This window comes from Macrosteles quadrilineatus, unplaced genomic scaffold (genome assembly GCF_028750875.1).
Source record: "Macrosteles quadrilineatus isolate MER2022 unplaced genomic scaffold, UCM_ALF_1.0 Scaffold_2__2_contigs__length_208266976, whole genome shotgun sequence".
In the NCBI taxonomy this organism is placed as follows: domain Eukaryota; kingdom Metazoa; phylum Arthropoda; class Insecta; order Hemiptera; family Cicadellidae; genus Macrosteles; species Macrosteles quadrilineatus.
Window position 1 is genome coordinate 171761319 of NW_026542595.1, and position 23464 is coordinate 171784782.

The 23464-nt window shown below is 35.1% G+C and overlaps 1 protein-coding gene across 3 annotated transcripts in view; it reads left to right on the top strand.

Annotated features, from left to right (window-relative positions):
* Positions 1-3053: 3053 nt before the first annotated feature.
* Positions 3054-23464, top strand: part of LOC128987019 (titin) — a 38680-nt gene continuing 18269 nt past the window's right edge. For 2 of the 3 annotated variants that reach the window (XM_054407668.1, XM_054407669.1), the window contains exons 1-3: positions 3079-3155; positions 14337-14376; positions 19399-19630. In XM_054407668.1, the coding sequence (XP_054263643.1) occupies positions 3109-3155; positions 14337-14376; positions 19399-19630 (319 nt within the window). In that variant the 5' untranslated portion in view covers positions 3079-3108. Of the gene's footprint in view, positions 3156-14336; positions 14377-19398; positions 19631-23464 lie in introns of all 3 variants that reach the window. The other variant, XM_054407670.1, reaches the window with a different exon arrangement.

Sequence of the window (23464 nt, forward strand, 5' to 3'; positions counted from 1 at the left end):
GAGGAAAATAGCTTTCTAAAGGTATGCGTAGATTTTACCTACGATGCACACGAGCTGAGAAAAAAGGTTTTAAAGAAACATGCTTGCCTATTAATATATAGATAGATTGAACTGTCCAAAAGATGTTAATGTTATTAGTTTAGAATTCGACCAATTAAGTCATCTGTTTATTTTTATGAGCCACACCATTTCGCTTCTAATATTCGAGGCAATAAAAATACACTGTCCTTATTAATTCGAGACGTAGCCAACAGCTTTGACTATTGATAAAACTAGATATCCCATCCCGATGTTACAGTTGTCGCCAGCTTTTTTAATCAAAATCGTAGTTGATGTGAGCCACCGACAGATTGTGCTGATCTAAATTGCTGATTTCTGTCGAATACACAAAATTTTTATTAAGTTTAACTGATAGAACGACTGATTGTAAGATATAGCAACTGTCTTGCCCCTCCAACTACGTCATCGACCAAAAATAAGGTAGAAAATAGGATTTTAGACACTAGCCCATAACTTACTGAGACAAATATGTTCTTTTTTAATAAAAATGTTAGACAGCTGTTCCATATAGATGTCTACTTCAGTATCCAATATTCAATGGCCAAAGTTTGGTTTGGATTTGACCATGAGCGCATGATTTGTGATTATTTTTCAGCTGTGTCATCAACAATATCTTCCGTCACGTCGGAGAAAATAACAGCCTTCTGTATTCCATCCTTTCTCTCGGCAACTACTTGGCCTACTGACGCTCCTTGGACCCTGACTCCTCTTTCCTTTCTTCATTTACCTTCGTCTTAATTCATCACAAAATTATAGAATTTTTACAACAAAATTCGTATCTCTGTATTTAATTTTCGGACAGGACAGTCAAAAGTGTTTTAAAATTATTGGTAGACATGTTTTGATTAATTTCAAAGTATTTTAGTAGCAATGAAAGCACTTTGAAATCACACAACCACGTGAAAATGTCACATGATGTATCTTAAAGAGTAAAGACAATAATTATGTGGAACAAAAAAATGCAAACTGTTGTTGGAAAGCATTTTCTTAATGTTGTTTGTATTGTTTGAAGCAGACGTCAAATCCCATCGTCCTGCTTCTTCGTGAGTTTTTAAAGGCATGACAATAATCGTTTCCTATAGGTAAAAAAATCTATTTGTATCAAGTTACTTACATTGGATTATTTGATAAGAAGTGCTGTGTTTTCATAATATGTACGTATAACATCCACAACTGGTATACGCGATTGTCATCAAACAAATATTGGTTAAATATATACATAAGTAGTCATTTTGAATAGCTTTAAATTATTTTATTAGTTGTAATTTAAATATTTTAGCGTCTGTATGCCAAAAAAAAGGTTGTTATTACTATTTATTCGTTATTGTAAAACACATTTTGGTGTTTCAGATCAATTTCGTGTAATTTGAAGAACTCTAGAACTGTTTTATTTAAATAAGAACAATGAGACTTACCCTCAAATAAAAGCTAATTACTGAATCTCCATTAACGCTGTCCAGTAGTGCCTAGTTGACCTATATTCTAAATCCTGATATCGAAAACATCAAATGACTTGGAAAAACTATTTTTTTAAGGGATATACTTTTTCCCCTTTTCCTCTTTATTATAATGATGAAAAACTATTTTTTTAAGGAATATACTTTTTTCCTCTTTTCCTCTTTATTATAATGACTTGATTAATTTAGCCAACCTTTTATTCTCTAGCCACAAATATTGTTAATATTTTTGGTAAATTTATGACCCACCAAATGTAAATGTAAAACACATACTGTATGTGAACATGATGTGAATATAAGCAAATATTTTACCAACTACAAAACGTTTTAATTCGTTATAATATTTACACGTGATCGCAGATAAAATTCAATTATCGTCCACGTAATGTTGGGTAGAAATAAGCTTTGAATGGTCAACAGGGGTTTCAAGTTTACTTTCTACGCCATTTACTAAATTTCCTCTTTTGAAATTTTACAGCAATAACATTTGAATTTTCTACGATTTTGCACTCAATATTTATTATTGGAGAAATCCTCAAGTTTCGTAAAGCAATACAATTATTTGAATCTATACGTTTGGCTTGTCAACTTCCACGGCAACATAATATTTTCTCTTTAAGGAATTTGTCATCGAGAACTAAATTTAAATTCCCCATATTTTGAACCCCGATATCGAATGCAGAAATATAGTACAGTCACTATTTGCGTACATGGCTAGCAATACGACAGTCGTTTGGTAAATAAGCAAATCCGCCTAATACTGTTTCTCTTTAAGGAATTCTACATGAAGTAAATTTAATTCCCGGTCTTACGCAATGTAAGACCACCAGCAATAACCCGACGTTGCATGTTAAGAGGAATCATCAAGTTACGTAAGATGTTATCGTTGTTTGGTCAATCAACTTTAGCGTTGACACATGTTGTCTTCAAGGAATTCTAACAGCATAAACTATATTCAACTCAACGGGCTTGTACTAAGGCGGATCTAATTGCGTACAAAGTTTACACATTTCGGTTATTTAATTTCGTGACGGGTAAATTTGTTTCTAAAATTTCTTTCTAGAAATGGACTACATTTTAATTCCTAGTCTTGAACCCGCATGACAGCCAATCACATTATCTTGAAAATTAGAATAATCCAGTTACAGGGGTGTCAATACGATTCCTATCGTCATTTGGTTAGTACATTTTATCTTTGAATAAATTATGGTACGAAATGCACTATACCGGTTCTATAGCTCCATCTTGGTGAAGGCAACCGGCAAATACTCAATAGTAGAAGAAACATACAGGAATCATGAGGTTCGATTTCATCGTTGCGCAAAAACTGTTACTCTTCATGGAACTTTACTACATTTAAATTCTTGAACCAAGGTCCACCACAGCCGATAGCATGAAAGATTAGACGTATAATCCAGTTACATACAGGGGTAGCTGAGGAGTGGTGGTGTGGTGAGTGTGCGTGCGCGCACTCATCGATCTGTGCAGAGCGTTCTGGCGGCGCGAGAGGGAGTCTTTCTGGAGAATTGAGTATTGAGTAGGTACATCCCTGGTGCGGAGTGTTTGTAGTAAAGTGTAAAACAGAAATGTGATGATCTCAGAACTCGAGGAGCCGCCTTCCCCTTCCCTCGGCCCAATGTAAGTTTGCTACAGTGGTAGGAAGTATGAGAAGTAGTCGAGGAAGTGCAAAGGTTCCAGGAAGTAGTTACCGCAACACGAGTAATGGCAAAACTAGGCCTAATTTACATAAAGTGTGCGTTTTGTTCGTTCAGTATTGAACTAGTAACTCGATTGATGGGAGGGAAGTGGTTCCGTAATTGGGTTACAGGTGGGGCGGGCATGTAAATACGGGGACCGAAAGTCCCACCCGAGTTTTGGAATGTGGGTTAAAGGAATCGATAGTTGATTAAAAATCTGATTTGTATTGGGCTTTGGAAGTCCTTGCTTGATTAGATTCTGTGGGATTTTCAATGTTTGAGACCAATGAATCAAACTGGATTGGGTAATGTTATCCAATATTTGATTAAACACTTAATAGTGTATGTGGTTTGGTAACTACAAGGATGTAGATGAAGATAATTTGTTTCAAATTAATAAAAAAAAAATAACAAAATATCATACAAACGAATCAAATGACCTTAAATGACCTCTTAGCTATGAAAGATCTTGGCATGCTTTAAACAATTTTGAAGTTAAAAGGTTTTCTGAAATTTAATACAGATTCACATTTATTTGCATCAGCCGGCTTTCATAAATTTAACCAAGCTGTTACGTGATGTAGTCTGCCAATGTCTGTCAAAACTTATGATAGAAGTTGTATGTTTCATTTTAAACAAATTTTGAAATTCTGACAACATTTTGTCTCTAATAATGCATCTGAACAGGTCCGATTCCTAAGCAAAAGAACTGATGACTTTTTTAACTTCCTAGGTCTCCAATTACACTTCGTGTATGTGATGGATCTATTGATGAACGTGTGAAGGATTTTATAAACAGTTAGCTAGCAATGGCTCATTCGGTTGTACTAGTGATAATGCCGTCACAGATAAGAGTAAAGATCCAAGTAACATACATCTTCTATGTGGTACTGTAAAGTACTCCTAGTATAGTATTCTTTTAGGAATGTGGCATACAACAGAAAAGATTATTGAGTAAAATAGTAGTATGTTTTCTGTGGTAAAATGTAAGTTTACGGCCAAAGAAGTAGGCCTAGTCCTGGTATCATTGTCATGAAGTATGTCCGGCTATTTGCCTAAGGAGTGTTACAATACAGATTAAAACATCTCTTAACGTTGTTCAATCCTTTACAAGGATTTGCAAGATACTATTGGAGTTAAATCTAGCTTGATGACTAAAATGTTGCTAATCTCATCGTGTTCATAACCAAAATGGGTTGTTTATCAATAGGGATCACTTCATGTTATAAGCATGAACACTGTTGAACATGAAATCATTGTATCCTAAGAGAACGTGGACCGGGCCATTGGCCAAGATAGAAAAATTGGGGAAGACAAGCCTAACTGACAACTAACAGCCGCACAGTGGCTCAGTGGCACAGTGGCACAGTGGATCAGTGGCACAGTGGCTCAAAGACGCAGTGGCTCAGTGGCACAGTGGCTCAAAGACTCAGTGGCTCAGAGGCACATTGGCTCAGGGGCACATTGGCTCAGGGGCACTTTGGCTCAGGGGCACATTGGCTAAGGGGCACATTGGCTCAGTGGCTCAGTGTCTCAGGGGCACATTGGCTAAGGGGCACATTGGCTAAGGGGCACATTGGCTCAGTGGCTCAGTGTCTCAGGGGCACATTGGCTAAGGGGCACATTGGCTCAGGGGCACTTTGGCTCAGGGGCACATTTGCTCAGGGGCACATTGGCTAAGGGGCACATTGGCTCAGTGGCTCAAAGACTCAGTGGCTCAGTGGCACAGTGGCTCAAAGAGTCAGTGGCTCAGTGGCACAGTGGCTCAGTGGCACAGTGGCTCAGTGGCACAGTGGCTCAGTGGCTCAAAGACTCAGTGGCTCAGTGGCACAGTGGCTCAAAGACTCAGTGGCTCAGTGGCACAGTGGCTCAAAGAGTCAGTGGCTCAGTGGCACAGTGGCTCAGTGGCACAGTGGCTCAGGGGCACATTGGCTAAGGGGCACATTGGCTCAGTGGCTCAAAGACTCAGTGGCTCAGTGGCACAGTGGCTCAAAGAGTCAGTGGCTCAGTGGCACAGTGGCTCAGTGGCACATTTGCTCAGGGGCACATTGGCTAAGGGGCACATTGGCTCAGTGGCTCAAAGACTCAGTGGCTCAGTGGCACAATGGCTCAGTGGCTCAGTGGCACAGTGGCACATTGGCTCAAAGACTCAGTGGCTCAGTGGTACATTGGCTCAGGGGCACATTGGCTCTGAGACTCAGTGGCTCAGGGCACATTGGCTAAGGGGCATATTGGCTCAGTGGCTCAGGGGCACATTGGCTCAGGGGCTCACTGTAAATAAAATCACATGTTTTATTTACAGCGTGGGGTGAAAATAGAGAAGTCTATACATTACATATTTTTGGTCGAGTTTCGACCACTGGACGACCTCTAGTATTTTCGAAAGCATACTTGCCCTTAAGCAAAAAGCAGGTACTAACTTTTAATTTCAAGATAATAACAATCAACCAACTAAAAGGCTTTATGGAGATCCAACCTAAAACACGACTAGTAGTAGTAGTCTTCTTAAACCAGAGATGAATAACCCAAATCGTCCAAAAACATATTATGGCCCTAAAGCACTACAAAGCATGAGCTATAAGCTGCTGGACAAATTGCTGTAGGAAGATCTTTAATCTAGAGATGCATCCATGTCTTATCGCAACCATCGCTTCAAACCACCATTCTTGGATGCTATAATCGACGAGAATCGTGCCTATCGGAATATTTTGCGCGTAATCTTTATAGGAATATGATCACATACTTGTAGCTATTGTTAGACCAAAATGTATATAATCTTAGTGCTTCTTTCTCTCTTAAAACCAAACGGAAATTTTTAACGTTAACAAATAGTTTAACACCCAATTATTTACTAGCAGTCATAGGTCATATAAATGTATACATTTGAATGACCAAACGAGTATACTGTCGGTCAAATAGTTTGCTCGTCTACTAACTAGTAAAATTAAATTATTATTGAACAATTCAAATCGCATTGCATTTGATAAATTAGCATAGGTCACATAGAGTACAGAATAGTTTGGATTAGGTAATGTGTGTTCCGATGTTCGTTGGATCTACAATTTTTCGACAGATTAATTTTTAGGTAAAAAACAAAGCCTTAGCCTTATGTGGTGGAATGTCTAAACTAAACATACTCCTGTATAGATTTTACAATTTATTAAAACGTACCGTAACTGAACATAAAATCTACATCAAAACAGGTTTCGTTTTACGGGTTTATTTTACTTATTTTTTCGTCCTAGGACGCTAGGCACATTATTCACATTACTTCAGGCTAGACCTAGGGGTTGGGGCATTATTACATGGATAAAATCCATTGGTGATTTGGCGGGATTTGAACGCGGGACCTCTGGAACCGAAGTCCCGCGCTCAAAACACTATCTTTGACTATCAATACAACTACTAAGCTCGCTGCCCCAGGGTGAAGTGTACTTGCAATATCCAAAGTCAATGACGAAACTAACCTATAAGAGGATTAAACAACTATAATTAATCTCATTACATCGTCATTAATGGACGTGTCTGTTCAGCTTCTAAAATGAGTATAAAATCCAACATAAACATCAGCCATTTTGATTATGAACTAGCTGTACCCGCGGGCTTTGTCCCGTTTAACTTAATAAGTGAGCTCGTTCGCATGGCTCAATCACGTCCTGGTTGAAGTTCGTTCGCTACGCTCACTCACTTTTAGGTTGGAGCTCGTTCGCTGCTCTCACTTGCCTTCAGGTTAGCTCGTTCGCTACGCTAACTCACCTCCAGGTTGAAGTTCGTTCGCTACGCTCACTCACCTTTTGGTTGCAAATTAGCTGTTGTCATAAATGTAAAAGAAATAATAGTGCTGCACTCTGTTGGTAATCCTTGTAACTTTAATGCTATTGAACATCATAGAACAGAACCAATTTGTTTAATTGAAACAGCTATTAAGATTCATTAATTCCATTTAAATATGAGTACTCATAAGGTTAACATGGGAAACTCCAGAGCCACTGGGGCGGAGCCCGAGAGTCCGATCAGAATAAAAACAGCTTAGTTTTCCTATTTAATGCCTAAAGAATCAGTGTACCAAATTTCAGCCTCCTAGGTAAATGGGAAGTAAGAGAATTAGTGATGAGTGAGTGAGTGAGTGAGTCAGTGAGGGCTTTGCCTTTTATATTTATAGATCACTAGCTGTACCCACGGGCTTTGCCCCGTTTAACTTCATAAGTGAGCTCGTTCGCATGGCTCAATCACGTCCTGGTTGAAGTTCGTTCGCTACGCTCACTCACTTTTAAGTTGGAGCTCGTTCGCTGCGCTCACTTGCCTTGAGGTTAGTTCGTTCGCTACGCTCACTCACTTTTAGGTTGGAGCTCGTTCGATGCGCTCACCTGCCTTAAGTTTAGCTCGTTCGCTACGCTAACTCGCCTCCAGGTTGAAGTTCGTTCGCTGCGCTCACTCACCTTTTGGTTGCAAATTAGCTGTTGTCATAAATGTAAAAGAAATAATAGTGCTGCACCCTGTTGGTAATCCTTGTAACTTAAATGCGATTGAACATCATAGAAGAGATCCAACTTGTTTAATTGAAACAGCTGTTGTTAAGATTCATTAATTCCATTTAAATACTAGGGTTGCTTTCAGAGAGGTGAAAGCCAGTTGAGCGGAACAAACGTGATTTGATATTTGTATAAGTAACTAAATGCAAAAAGGTCAATAGATTTATTTACTAATGCTGGTTTTAAAGACTAAAATTATAATAATTCAAATTTACCTCTTCGAGAAGTGTAAGGTAGTTTTGACCAGGAAAATATTACAGTAGTTGGAATCTGGTATTAACATCCAAAAAGGGCAACAAAGTATAAAAAAGAGAAAGGAAATTTTATCAACATTTGAAATGACTGAATTGTTACCAAATAACTGTTTCACAAAATGCAGATTCCATTTTCAGCCGAGCCATTAAAATGAGGATTTGCCGAACAATTATTAATATTACAGAATAGTATATAATTATATACAACTTTTCACATTCCATAAATTATATGTTAGTTTTGCTATGGTCAAAGATCCAAAACCAAATGTTCTCTTTTCTTTTGGTCAGTATGTAATAATTTGCTAGAATCATTGACTTTATATAAAGTCAAAGCTAGAATACTGTAGATGGTTTGTTAAGTTAAGACCATATGCAAGCATTTTTGAAATCGTTTCCCCGTTTAACCTTAACCAACTATTCCATTCCAAAAGATAACAATTATATGGTGCAACACAAATAAACAACCCGATCACCTACCTATAACCTACACTTTACCTTCCTAATCTAACCTTACTTCAAAACACTTAATGTAGTCACGAATACTCATAAACCCCGACCTACCTCCCCACCTGCCTAAATTAGATCAGTGTTCAATCTGCGTTTTATCAATAAGTGTAATAACTTACTGTACCGTCGATGTAATTCAACTTAATATAACCTATGAGGTATTATCGGATTAAATACCGATTTCGATGCGGTTCGATATATCGCTTATTAAATCCTGATTTCTAACATTGGCTGTTTCTAATCAGCTGGCAACACAAATAGGTTCCCAAGAAAGTAGTCACCGGTCCGTATCCCTCCGCCCCTTGTTTATGCTCCGCGCATTGAGAAAGTAGTTCCGTATAATTTCTCGATTTTCAGTGAATTCCGCGCCTTAAAAAATGTTTTAACGGCATTTTCTTGTTTATTAAAATTATAGGAATGGTTTAAAAACGTTTAAAAGAAAAGTATAGAAAGTTCAGAAATACCTTATGATTCTCTTGTTTACATTTTTCTTGTAAACAAAAAAACTGTCATAGCTACTTTAGTCCCATAAGCCTAATGTTAAAAATTTGAAATTTTAAGTTCGTTTTAAATTGCATTAGCATTATCTAATTGAAATTTGTTTGTTTACAAACCATCTCATTATTAGTCTAAGTGGTCTTGTTAAGTTTGGCTGAAATGTGTTCAGCCGTTATTGAGTGATGGTGTTATATTGTTTGCATTGAAGTTGATCCCAAAGAGCTTCGCTCGCTCCGCTCGCTCCGCTCAATGAGTACACATATGGTTAACATGGGAAACTCCAGAGCCACTGGGGCGGAGCCCGAGAGTCCGATCAGAATAAAAACAACTACCTACTAACTAGTTTGCCTATTTAATGCCTAAAGAATCAGTGTACCAAATTTCAGCCTCCTAGGTAAATGGGAAGTGGGAGAATTAGTGATGAGTGAGTGAGTGAGTGAGTCAGTCAGTGAGGGCTTTGCCTTTTATATATATAGATGATCGCCCAAAAATATACACAGTCTCCAAAATGTTTCAACCTACAAGATATACGAATAGGATTGTTAACCATTGAACACATGAACACCACAGCTGTGCTATTAACAGTTCTTTGAAGTAATGATCAAATTTTCCACCAGGTCGCTCGCCCTTTCCCTTTCATGATCAAAGAACTTGGGATACCCACGCGTTTCTCGATCCTAAAAGGTGAATGGATAGTGAAAATAGTCCTTTATTGTAGGAGATTTTTGCACATTGAAATAATCCCCTTTTGTAAAATAACGACAATACGACAACTATTATGTATGTATCACGAATACTTGAACAGAACCGGTATGGATCATAAACATAAACAAACGACGTTACCGTACCGAAAATAAACATAATTTAACATTGCTAAAAAAATGGAATGGTCGAAATCATATGTTAATGCTATTAGTATAGGATTTGGGCCAACTACATAATTCGTTTTTGTTTATAATCCATACCGGTTCAGTTCAAGTATTCGTGGTATGTATAACATTTCCGTAACATATCTAAATACCGTAGTAAGTTGTCCCAAAAATAAATTTACTATTAGACCAGTAAGCATATTATTGATTTAGGTTTACACATCAATTTGTATTTAGGTTGAGCCAATGTTTTTTTTGAGGCAATAATATTAAAATTGTAGAATACCATCATTATTAATTTATCTTGCATATTTGCAAAATAGAAAAATATTTCAGATTTTAAGATAAGATTTAAAAAAATACTTTTCACATGATCATATTATGTTATTTTACTTGACGAAACATCTTTTCTATACTAAAAAAACAAAATACGATTTTTAACAGATTTTAAAAATATTGCAAACATTCGTGTATAGACACGTTCGCTGCAAGTACAACTAAATTTGAGGTATTTTGCTGCCGTATACATGATAATGTTGAACAATTAATTTACTACCAAACTAATGTTTTATTAGCGGGTCGACACCAGTGATTGGACCTTATAGGCTTCTAAGTACCAAATTAAAACCAGTAGCTTTGATCATGCTCATTTCAAAACTTCATTAACTCCGGCAAACAACGTCACTCCCCTCATCACTGCTACGTTTACGTAAACAACAACAGTTTGTTTTTGCACCATTCTAGAATGTTTTCGGCTTTTTGAGGAACCAACGAATCACCTGATTCATTCGTTAGGTTTTAACATTTGAACAACAATAGATTTCAACCATTGTTTACGGTGAACATAATTTTCATTGTTGCAGTCGCTTAGCTCAAGTGACTTCGAAAATTCTAAATATAACTGTCAGTGGTTTGTTACTCGTTTGTATTGTTCGCATTCGTAACAAGTTTATAACGTTATTTTATCAGTGCTTTTAAAAATAATATTCAAACTTCCAAAGCAAATTCCGAATAACTTATTTATGATAGACAGTAAATTTATGTTCTGCTGCAGGCCTACTTATTTGCCTACCATACTAACTGTAATAAGTCCTAACCATAATCACAGAAAACATATTACTATAACCCAGAATGTCATGCCAACCGCGTGGTAAAAAGCTTTGCCTGTCAATCGTAGGCAGCGCCACCAGCGTTGCCATGCACTCATCATAGCAACGCTGGTGGCGCTGCCTACGATTGACAGGCAAAGCTCTCTCAAAACACTTACCGGTAATGCTTTTTACCATGCGGTTGGCATTCTAATGTAAAGAAAGTTCGAGTGAGTAGGGAGTACACAAATTTACATATAAAGGTAATCTATACATAAATCCCAAAGTGACCATGAACTTTTGAGAAAACTTCAAGTCACACCCCAATAAACCATATATACTTAAAATGTTCGTCATGACGAGAAACCTTGCGCAAAACTATCCATTGTTTTCATAAATTGCCCTTTTTTTAAGGTAGTAATTCCTTTCTAAAGGGAACTTTCCATATACCTAATGTTAAAAACACCTCAGCCGTACTTATTTGTATGTTATTCTTTCAATTTATTACCTTATCAAAATAAGGTGTGACTATTTGTTTGTATTACTGTATTCTGTTTTGTTTATTTCATCTTAACTTAACCAATCAATAGTTTTATTGATACTTATAAAGTCAAACAGGGTGAAGCCCGTGGGTAACAGAGTGTTGTGTAAAGAAAAAAAAACACGTACGCAAAAAACATAAACATGAGTTTTTATACTAACCAAACATTGTAAGTAAACTTTCCAGATGTGAAGTAAACCTTGTCAAATGTAAAGCTTGTTTGATGTATGTTTCTTTTCCGGTTACTTGTTAATGCATTGTTGGCAAATATATTTTTTCCTCTTATTTAGGCCTACATGTTATAGTACGCTCTTTGATCATAGTCCTAGACGATGATCAATAGTTTACAAATAGATGGTTTGGAGGTTCGATAGTAGTCCTATAGTATGCCTACAATCCAAAGCTTTCTGTGTGGTTCGTGTAGGCTATGTTTGAATGCGTTAATTTCAAATAAACGTTCTCCCATATTATAAAGTAAATTTACAAAAGTGCGTTTAAGGATGAAGTGTTTATTTCCAAATTATACGCAAATTATTACCACTTCTTCATGAAGATAAGAAATTATGTTTAATCATTGACTTATGTTTCTACAGTCTAGACTAGCAGGAGTTGATATAGTGATCGGAAACAACTAAAGGCACGAACAGAAGAAATCGATAGTCAGTTGTAAGCCTTCAGAGACTGCCGGCGCCTTACACACAGACCGACAAACAGTCAATAGTCAAAGACTACCAAAGTCAATGTCAACTGTCAACAGTCAATTATCAATTGTCAAAAAATATTGGGCGGTTGGCCCAATTTACTACGATTATAGCGTTTTCTAGGGGTCAATTAGTTCTTGCATTCGTACAGTTAGTTTGTCCTTCATCAAGCAAAAGATAAATAAATATATTTGTTTAAACACGTATTAAGTTAAGTTTTAGAACATTTTAAAAATATTTACAGTGAATGTTTAACTATAGAACTAATCATGAAAAATATTTAAGTAATATAATTGCAGTTAAGTACGACCTGCAATCCCGAGCTCAAAAGTTATTACAAACAATAAAAAACATGAATCGTCAAAAATATACATACAAATAGTGTCACTTTATTTGTTACTAGTTTCTGTGCCCATATTCAAAGCTTTAGGCAGTTAAATGGTAAAAATTAAATTATTTGTTGGTTAGGAGTAAATCCACTAAACTACTTTTAATATCCTAGTGCTGAAAGTTACCCTACATTGTTACAAGAAAATCCAGAGTAAATGCAACACAGATGCTATCCATGAGCAGAATCAATCAACTCGTAAAATGACCAAAGGCTCAACCTCTTACTGTACATCCTTTCCCATTTTAAGTTTTCTTATAAGAAAATTTTTTGCTTTGTTATTAGTTATTCTATTAAAAAGGCCTTTCTATTGACTATGTGGGTATTCACGTGGTTTATGAATTTACACATAATGTGAATAATGTTAGACATTCCATCCCCATGTTAAATTTGTAGCCAGATTTTTTTTCAAAATCGTCGTAGTTGATGTGAGCCTCCTACAGATTGCGCTGATCTAAATTACTAAATATGTCAAATACAAAAACTTGAATACCAAGTCAAACTTAGGGAATGACTTACGATGAATCATAGCAACTATTATGACCCATCAACCTGGTCAACAACACAAAATAAGGTGTAAAATTAGAATTTTAGACACTAGCGCATTCTGTGACTGGCTCACACAACTACGTTCTTTTTTATTAAAAATTGGCTACAGCTGGTAAATATGGATGGGATTTAAATTTATTCTTTCATAGGTGTTGTTTTATGGTAGAGAATTTACAAACTGTTGTTTTTTTTTTTTTTTTTTTTTCTAAACATCAATCTAGTTAAAAAATGATTAAAATATCAACATTCGCTTTGCACTTGGATAAGTTGGTGAGAAAAGGTGTAAACATATTATCATAGATGATAATAAAAGTTAAAACAGTTTGTACACAAACGAAATTAGAAGTAAACTACATACAAGCATGTGATAAACATAGACAAATAAAATAAATATTTATTCTATTTGTCTGTGATACTATTAGCAAAGACTTATCTTAGAATATACAAACTGTTTTCCCCCGAGCAAAGCTTAATTTCCAGATATTTATTTTTAGAAATCAGGAAATTAATGTTGTAAATGCATAAATGTATTATTTTAACCAAGTGTCCCAGCCTATTACAGAACTAGGAGTGGATTGCTGCCTATTCATTTTTTGACAAAAAAACTAATTTCACAAACTGTTTGTTAAATGAAAATACAAATTAGTACATGGAAAAAATATAGTTCTTAAAAATGTTAAAAATATTCCCTAATGCACTTTTAACACATATTTTTATACATGCAAATGTTGTATTAAGTTAATAGTCAGAGATAAAACACATCAATAATATTGTCTACTACTATTTAATTAACAACATGTATCCAATAAAAAATGTAGGCCAATAAAAAGTTAATCTAAAAAACATCATTACAAATCTGTATCACATATTTACATGAGCAGCTGAATTAAAATAGCCACATTAGATTGTTTTGATTTCAGGCCAGTTTGTATTGTACTCCATTTGCCATTTAGAGAAACATTTCAGCTCAGTTTTGGCAGCAATGTTCACTGTTTCTTCATTTAATTCCAATTGTGTTTTCTGGGCCAGTCTTTTCTACCTTCCTTATTGAGCGTTTCCTTCTGTGTTTTCTTCTTCAAAACATGTTTTTCTTTAAAGGTGTTTGCGTTTTTACCGTACTACTTACTGCGGCCTGTCTTGTTTCATTAATTATGATGATTTTATTGATTTGTGATTATTTTTATATGTTTACCAGTCGGCAGTACAATGACTTGAAAAGGATTTCTACAAAAACTGTAAGCAAAATTTGTTATCTGTGTCCACAGTAGGAGGACCCGCAATAGCTTAGAATTATTTTTATTTTATCAAAATTTTTTTTCTTTTTCATAAAACCATGAATGTTGACATCATGGACGTTTCACATTTTTGCTCACACTGCTTTTGATGTTTTGTCTAGTATAAAATATCACTCTTATTTTAAAACAATTTAAAAAATACTTTTTGTATAATTTTTAAAAGTTTATAAAAATAAGGTTTATCTTTTTTAACCACAACAAGCCTCACTTCACGCTTATTAATAATTAAATTAGTCTGTAATTAAAACTCATTGAACCAAGCAATGGTCAAGTCGATTAAAAATAAGTACCATTTCATAAAAAAATATGCAATAAATGTTCTTACAAAAATGACTACTTTTTATTTATTTAGTTTTAATCAATGGCATATTTACTACTTTAAAGTACAGTCGTTACATTTCAAACTCTAGTTGTACATTGATTTTATCTGATTGCTAGAGAATAAAGAACAAGCATTTTGCTAATAGTGTCCTAATTGTGTGAATCGAAAAAAAATATAGTTTATTGTTAGGTTTTCAAAACAAAATCTGTTTCAGTAAAAAAAGACTTGATTAATAGCTTATGTTTAGTTTCTATTTAATTAAAATAATTTTATTGGTAAAACTCCTAACATCAAAATATCTGGCCTAAGTGAATTTTAATGAGATAAAAATGTATAATGGCTTGGGATTTCATCAAAAGTTAGATTGTTAATTTAAAAGTTTAGTTTATGATTTTATCGATGTGTTGTTTGGAATCATTCATATTATGTACAATAATGTAAATAATGGTTGGCCTAGCATAGAAAATCGAACTAGAATTAAACTCTTAATAGATAGGTAGTGATGTAGAAATTTAGCGGATGAAATTATCAATCCCTTAAAAATTGTAATGTATTAGTGGTATTATTATCATAACTTAGCTGAACCATTGACTATACACAGTATAGACTTCCCATGTAATGTAAAAATTTGAAGCAAAGAAATTTGCTGCAATCTGTTGAGATGGTCTACCAACTAATGACAATAATCTGTGTCAAGTGATAAATCAATCAACTGTTTGCTATGATACTACAATTAATTAATATTTAACCCAATCTCTCATTCAATGGTGAAAAACAGGTAGCAAAGTTTTTTTCTTTACATACAGTAACAAATTCCAGTTAATAAACATTAAATAATCTAGTTATACATTTATTAGACTTGGATATAAAGATTTTTTTATTTGATTAAAATTTGTATACAGTAAACTCATCTATTTCAAATTACTTTGTGATCTTTCTCTTCGTAAAATTTAAAAATGAAATTGATCCCACAGAGAAATAACCTACAAATAATTTAACAATTTAATTCTTTCTGGAAGAATGGTGTAACCAACTATCCCTGTTCGTCCATCTAACTGTTCCATAAGGGGGCTGGGGGGAATTGAGGGTATGGCACCCAGTAAAAGGGGGTCCAGGAGACCTCCTCTGGAAAATGTTAAACAATTGTTGATTTTCCAATTAATTCTTGTCTCCGAGTTTGATTCATGTATTGTACATTTTGGTTTTTTTGCATAATTTTTAACATTAAAAAATGTTGTTTACTATCTCTTATCATCTTATTATTGTTTGCTGGGTAGATGGGAAGTGAGGGTTATACAGTAAATTATAGTCTATATGATGGAACTTGTCTCATGTCTGACCCTCTGGGACATGAGACTGGCTCTGGCCTTGAACCAATGGCCAGTCCTCAGGCTATACATAGGAGACAGTTTCCATCATACAGACTATAATACTATACTATTCTTGAGTGTGGCAGATTGCGTGAAAATATAATAAAATCTAAGTTCTTACCGTCAACGCAATCAGGAGTAATATTCCACTACGGCCATTTCGGAGATGACTCCATCGTCAGGTGCGTAGTGGTACACTAAACTATAGTCTTGTCACATTTAACACGAGTTTTCTTCATTTGCATTGCGTCAGGGGGTGAATAAATAATACACATATATTTACAGGACGGACACACGAAAACACGAATACACGAAAAAATTTAGAGCACGTGCATGGCTTGAAAACTGACGACCGACTAAAATTTGTAAAATTCATCTAATTGAGTCGGTCGTCAGTTTTCAAGCCATGCACGTGCTCTAAATGTTTTCGTGTATTCGTGTTTTCGTGTGTCCGTCCTGTAAATATATGTGTATTATTTATTCACCCCCTGACGCAATGCAAATGAAGAAAACTCGTGTTAAATGTGACAAGACTATAGTTTAGTGTACCACTACGCACCTGACGATGGAGTCATCTCCGAAACGGCCGTAGTGGAATATTACTCCTGATTGCGTTGACGGTAAGAACTTAGATTTTATTATAATACTATACAACTAAATCTCTGTGTTTGTACCAAAACAACACCTGATCAGTCATAAAAAGTAGTACCCATTGCAGATAGTTGTAAAATAATGTGTAGAAAATGTTCTTAGTATTTTCATGATAGTTGAAAAAGTTATTTACAAATTTTGTAGACCTACCACATTTTGATATTTTTTGTAAAAAATCAATACCTAAAAATGAGTAATGTTGAAACTTTAGACTTAGATGTAGAAAAATCTATATGTAAATATAACATAATTTGTAACTTACCTTCACAAAAATTAGATCCTACAAACTGTTTTAAGCATCACTTTAAATGAAACCTGGAACTAGAATTCAATAAGCACTTTAAAATCTGAATCAACCCTATACAGTCATGATCTTATTTTTAATCTAAACCAACATTTAAAACATTCAAGAATTGACTATTGGATATAATAGCCCAGTCAACAAAGCTCAAAATATGTCCCTCAGCGGGGAAAAATGGTGTAGTCCCGGATTTTTGCACAGTTGTAGGGGATACCCTCCTGACCAACATACTAAAAGTCCTGACTGATGGGGTGTGAGCTATGGGGGGGGAGGGGGGTGTAAATGCACAATTTTTCGGTTTTCTTTAAATATCTTGAAAACGGTGCCCTCTAGCGGTAAAATGTACTCATACAAAAATGAAGAGCATTAAATTTCCAACAATAATGTTCATTACATCGTGTTCCTAAAATCAACACTTAACGAGATACATGGGTCATAAGAAAAAAAAAAAACATTCAGAGTAACTAGTATTATTGTGGTTAAGTGATTGTTTTATACCACATCAAATAAACTGATAAAAATGTGCTAAATACTCGTCTATGCAGTACAGCTGTTGAACAAATTTAGGGGAAAGGAAGTCGGGCCGGACTGGAAGCTGAGAGACCAAACCAGTGGTAACCATAATAACATACTGTGATATTAAAACTAAAATAAACTTGCAGAAAATGTTATAACATCTGTCTTTTGGGATCCCTCTTGTACTGTATAATAATAACGAGAGGTCGTCCAGTGGTCGAAACTCGACCATAAATATGTAATGTAAACTTACTCACTTCTCTATTTTCACCCCACACTGTAAATAAAACATGTGATTGGAGTTTCTTCCATTTGTTTTGATTTTATGTTTATATTTCGTTGTTATTTCGTCACCAGCATGGCAACGCATAAGATCCATGTTAATTTTTTCAAATTTTTAAACTCATTTTTTGTGCTTATCTTTGAGCCTATTTAAATTTATAAAGGGATTCTGCACACCTACAGGAAAGTAGCTTTCTAACGGTATGCGTAGATTTACCCCACGATGCACACGAGCTGAGAAAAAAGGTTTTAAAGAAACATGCTTGCCTATTAATATATAGATAGATAATATATGAACAGCTGATAGGTTAATGTTTATATTTTTTAGTAAACAACTTAGATTTCACAAACAACCATCAAATTTCCTTGCGTAATTTGGCTTTCCCAGTAAAACACAAATCAAAATTAACATCTCCAGGCTATATTACAAAGACAATACAGTGACTAGACAGTGAGGAAGAGAATATGACAGAAGATAATGCAAGAACAATGAGTTTCAAGTAGAAGATAAGAGAAGTGTTGGAAGGGCCCTGTTTAATGAGCTTTATAACACACTGACAATTTAAAACTTTCTCAAAACTTTCAGTGTGTTTGCTTTTCAAATATAAATGGCTTAGTATATTCTGGTTTCCAAATAGAGAACACATGGACAATATTAATTATAATCTTTAGAAAATATTGTTTTTTTGTAAAGATCAGCATTATGTTTTCTTGCTGCCATTGTTAGTGGCTGTTAAAGTTTTATTATTATACAAAACCTCTGTATTGTATGTGGATCTTATTTTTGTGTCCTTAGTTGGAAGAGTTTTTGTTTTTATTTTAGAAATTAGCTGACAAATTTCTATATTTTGCCTGCAAGAAATAAATGTGCTAAACCATTTACTTAACAATTTGTCAGATTGTATAACAAATGTCTTCTTATTTCTGATAAAAAAAATATCCAAAACATTCAAATTGAAATATTCTTCATTAAAAGCCTATGTTTTAAAGTATGAGAAAAGATACAAAGATTATGATTTGTCAAAAAATTATTGCAACAAGTATAACATTAGGCTTTTTGTTATTTCAAATATTTTTCTTTTGTATGCTGTAGACAAATAATAAAATTTATGTAGATACGCTAAGAGTGAGACTTGAGTAAATCCCTTACTTACAGAAGTCACCTCATGATAGACATACAGTAGCAATACTTTGTCATTTCTAGTTTGCGGATCAAACAGAAAACAGTATTTGACAGAAGCACTCTCTGCTAAATTAATTTTCTCTCTAAACCTGGCTACAACCATAACATGTCACGCATGAGATTTAACACTCATCTCCAGATTAAAGTGTGCACTCTGGTGACACTATCAGCAAATTATTGTGGATTCAGTTTCAAGAACAATGTATATCAATATTTAATTTTTGAGTTCTTCATTGTAGATTGTAGTAGTTTGAAAGATAAATATTTGGGGTATCAGGTGAGTATCCTGTTAATCTCAAATAAATGGTATGGAAAATTGATAATAATCAAATTTCAGGCAAGGATGGAGTCGAAGGGAAGAGGCGTAGCTCCGTTTGCATCAATTGAAGATCTGAGTGACGAACACGAGCAAGAGAGTCCACCGGCGGGGCCGAGCCTCCTCACACTGCCGGGGGTGGACGGGGCTGCGGGGCCCAAGATGGGGGTCCCCACCCCCCGCATAGACATCTCCAGAGCCAGTAGTTCCTCACACCAGGATGACAGTAGTCCTGAGCGTGACCTCTTCACTGGTAAGTTCAGTGGTTGAATTTAGGGTGCTGAAGTAGACATCCCAGTTATACAGAACACTGGACCAGCTGTAGCTGTTGTCAATATTGTTTTCAAAAAGAACATAGTTAAATGAGCTATCCAGAACTCACAGAGGGTACTACTGACGCAATTATATATATTTTTGTAGTTTGATAATTGATGTCAGGAAGTTTGCTGTAGTTCTTCTAAATATAAGCTCTTTCCGTTTGACTTAAGTCAAATAAAAGTGGCTAAAAGTGGCTTCTTCAAGTCAGTAAATGACATCAATGCACAATTGCACACTGGCACTGGCAGTGGTTCAATCAATATGTTCATTTCGTTCCTAACTGGCTACAAAATTGACACGGGAATGGGTTTTACCAATTTCAAAGTTTAGTAGACTAGTTTTGGGAAATTCAGTGGGATGATGCTTTTAAATTATCAGTTGATGCGAATGAGGTACTATGGTAGCTTAGTGGTAATAGTGCTTGCCTTACAATTAAATATTTATATCTTTATAAGTGAAAAAGTCAGAAACTTTTGATAGTAGTTGGACCTACTGTCCTTGAGAATGGGGGAGCGAGCTGGTGTAGTGGTTTGAGCGCAGGACTTCAGTCCCGGGTTCAAATCCCGCCAAGTCACCAATGGATTTTATCTAAGTGATAATGCCGCCACCCCTAGGTCTAGCCTGAAGTAATGTGAAAAACAATCCCGGGCTCGTGCCTATAGCGTCCAAGGACAAAAAAAAACTGACCTTGAGAATGGTGCTTCAAATGGTGCTTTAAACAGGGCCTGGCTAATAAATCAGCAGATAGTCAGTAATAAAGCTACACTGATCATCTCACACCAACACACTCATCCTTCACTCATATTTTGGTTAAAATACGCACCTAGGTGACGTCCCCATCTTAAATGATATGGCAAGTAACTATTTTTAAAATAGTCGATGGCGGTTTATCATATAGGCTACTGTGCTGTAGTTGATCAGTAGGTAACTTCAAATGGAAAAAATCACTAATTGAACAGGATTTATAAAATACCCATTCTTGTGTGAATAAACTAATCTCGGTTGAGTAATTCAGTAATGGCTCATTTAGTTTAAACATATAAGCTGAACAATTTAAGTCACTACTCTGTATCTCAAACATCGTGTTGGGAGTGAGTAAAGATGCCTTGTTTTTAGCTTATTTGCTCCTGATTTTATTCAGGGTCATAGCTAACTTGATTGAACCATGGCTGTATGTAAATATAGTTGAAAATTAGAACACAGGAAATTGGGGGGGGGGGGATAGCCAGTGGAGGGTACTGCTCCAGCACTCCCAGAAATTCTCATAAAATTAAGTTTTAACAATAACTAAACTGAGGCTTTTTTAACTTGCTCAATAAACCAGTTTTGATGTCATGCCGGTTGGTTTATTGAACGAGTGAGCGACGTTAGTTGGTACAGACAACAAGATACAAACCAACAAGTCCTCATTTGTAGCTGAGTGTCCGTACGCAGGGGGTCGACGATTTTCGACGATGAAAAGAATCAAAAACTACTTAAGAAACAGGATCAATGACAAAAGATTAACCCTGATCTTGCACTCTTGTATGTTCACTACGGCAGAGTTAGTGTTTGACCAGAACAAGAACTGGACGTAATGGCAAGCGTACCAAGGCCCCACAAGAAAAAACAGGCCATGCTGCAGCAGGGGCAGCGCAACACTACGTCACAGTGGTGGATAGTTGTACTAAACTCTTACCATTAAAATCTTACAAACAGCCAGCTTGTTTATTTACCTCAAACATATGGGAATGGTGATGGCAATAATTTATCAATGAAATCCAACCACTAGTGTGACGTCATGAAACCTGCAGCATGGCCTTGTTTTTCTAGTGGGGCCTTGAGCGTACCCAGGAAGCTTGTTCTCTTGTAGTTTTTGATGCAATGCCATCAAAGCAGTTAGCAATGTTAACTTTTTTAAACTAATAAAAATCACATTTTTTGTTATTACCGGTATTTCTTTTAGCGAATTTCCCATAGGGAATAAGCTATTACCCTAGGTTTCATGGTAAGACCTAGACCCGGGACCGATTTACTTTTTCATTTTGAGGTCCACATAGGCCATTCGCATCAGGTTTGAGGTTAATTGCCATCCGTTCAAATTCATATATATATATATATATTATATATGTGTCCGTTAGCGCGATAACTCGAGCAAAAATTATCCAATTTTGATGAAATTTGGTACAAACCTGTAAACCTACGTTTATTCGAACGAGTTCGCCAGCATAATCGGACTATGGCAACAGGGGTTTATGGGGGGTTTTATAGGGTAAAAATTGATTTTTCCCATTTTTGACCCTAAAAACTTTAAATTTCTAAATTTCTCTCTAGACCATTTTGAAGAGCTTAAAAAAACAAATAATTTTGTATATTGAAGTGTTTTTAAATGTTCATTGGTTTGGAGAAAATTTAAAGAAATGTAAATTTAAAATACCCATGTTATTCTTATGGTGAATAAATAAACTGTTGTAGTTTGCTTGTTTATGGATATTTTTTAATCAAATTTGGCAATTTGGTTTATTTCATACTAAGCAATCAATATTTCAATAAAAAAACACACCTCAATATCTTTCCCGTTGCAGCAATCCTAACTACTCACTAAAATTGATGTTATTTAAATAGGAAATAAATCTGAAAATTTACTGTATTTTAGTAGAAATCAAGCCAGGTGAATGGAAATTCGCTTAGTATGCAGGTTTGCTGCGACGGGGGTATTTTTTATACTAATGAATTTGACTGTGTTAGTAATATATGGTTAATTGTTGAACGGTAAAGGTAAGGCACAAAGTCTTACCCTTTGTTCTTAAATTTTCCTATGGTCCGTAAAATGAATAAGAGATTTTAAATGCTCAAATCGCCTAAAATCCCACAATTTTGCTCTAAGATTTACAAACTTTTTCCTGGAGGGAGACCTCCGGAACCGCCCATTTTGATACGTGAATGTCATCAGCACCCCCCAAAATAAAATCCCGGCTACATCCTTGCATAACTAACTATGGTTAACAGTCTGTTTTGTGAAAATCTATCATACATCCTCAAAAAAATAACTTTCATAAATCTTTGTCAAAACCTTTTGACCCAAATCAAACAAGTATTGTGCTGTTTAAAACATTCCTGTGACAGTATTCCGCTACAAATCAGATTTGGCGAGGTTTTATTGTAAATTAGCCTTCTCACCTCTGCACAATAGCTGCAGATCTATTGAGTTCCAATACTCTGCCCCTCTGTGAGCAACTCTGTCATTCCAGCGCGTTTATTGGATTTTCAACTAGACAAAAACCTAAAAAAGGGGAAAATATTTTAAACATTTTTCAAAGACTTTTAAAGGGAAAATTGACTGATTAAATAAATAAACTATGAAAAAACAAAACAAAATCAATGCAGCATATTTAAAAGAGTTTTTTAAGTTTAGTTTTGATTGTTTTCAGTATTTGTGGAGATTTAAAAGTAAATTTGTGTCAAGCATTACCAGAATGAATGTTTAACATTCATTTATTACCATTATACTGGTACTCAAAAATGTATATAATATATTTTATTTTATCAATAAGTTCAAACGCTTTTAGTCATCAATAGAAGATATCAAGTATAATAACTGTTTTTCTGAAAATTGCTTTTTATTTGAAATACAGACCCAAAAAGTTTTTGTTTCAATTGAAATCGATGATTAAATGAGTAAACAAATTTAGGAAGAGATTTATCTAGGGAGGTACTTTCAAAGATTTATCGTCGAACAATTTATATTTTTAAAGTTTTGTTACTGAAATATTTTGTTTAACTGTCTAAT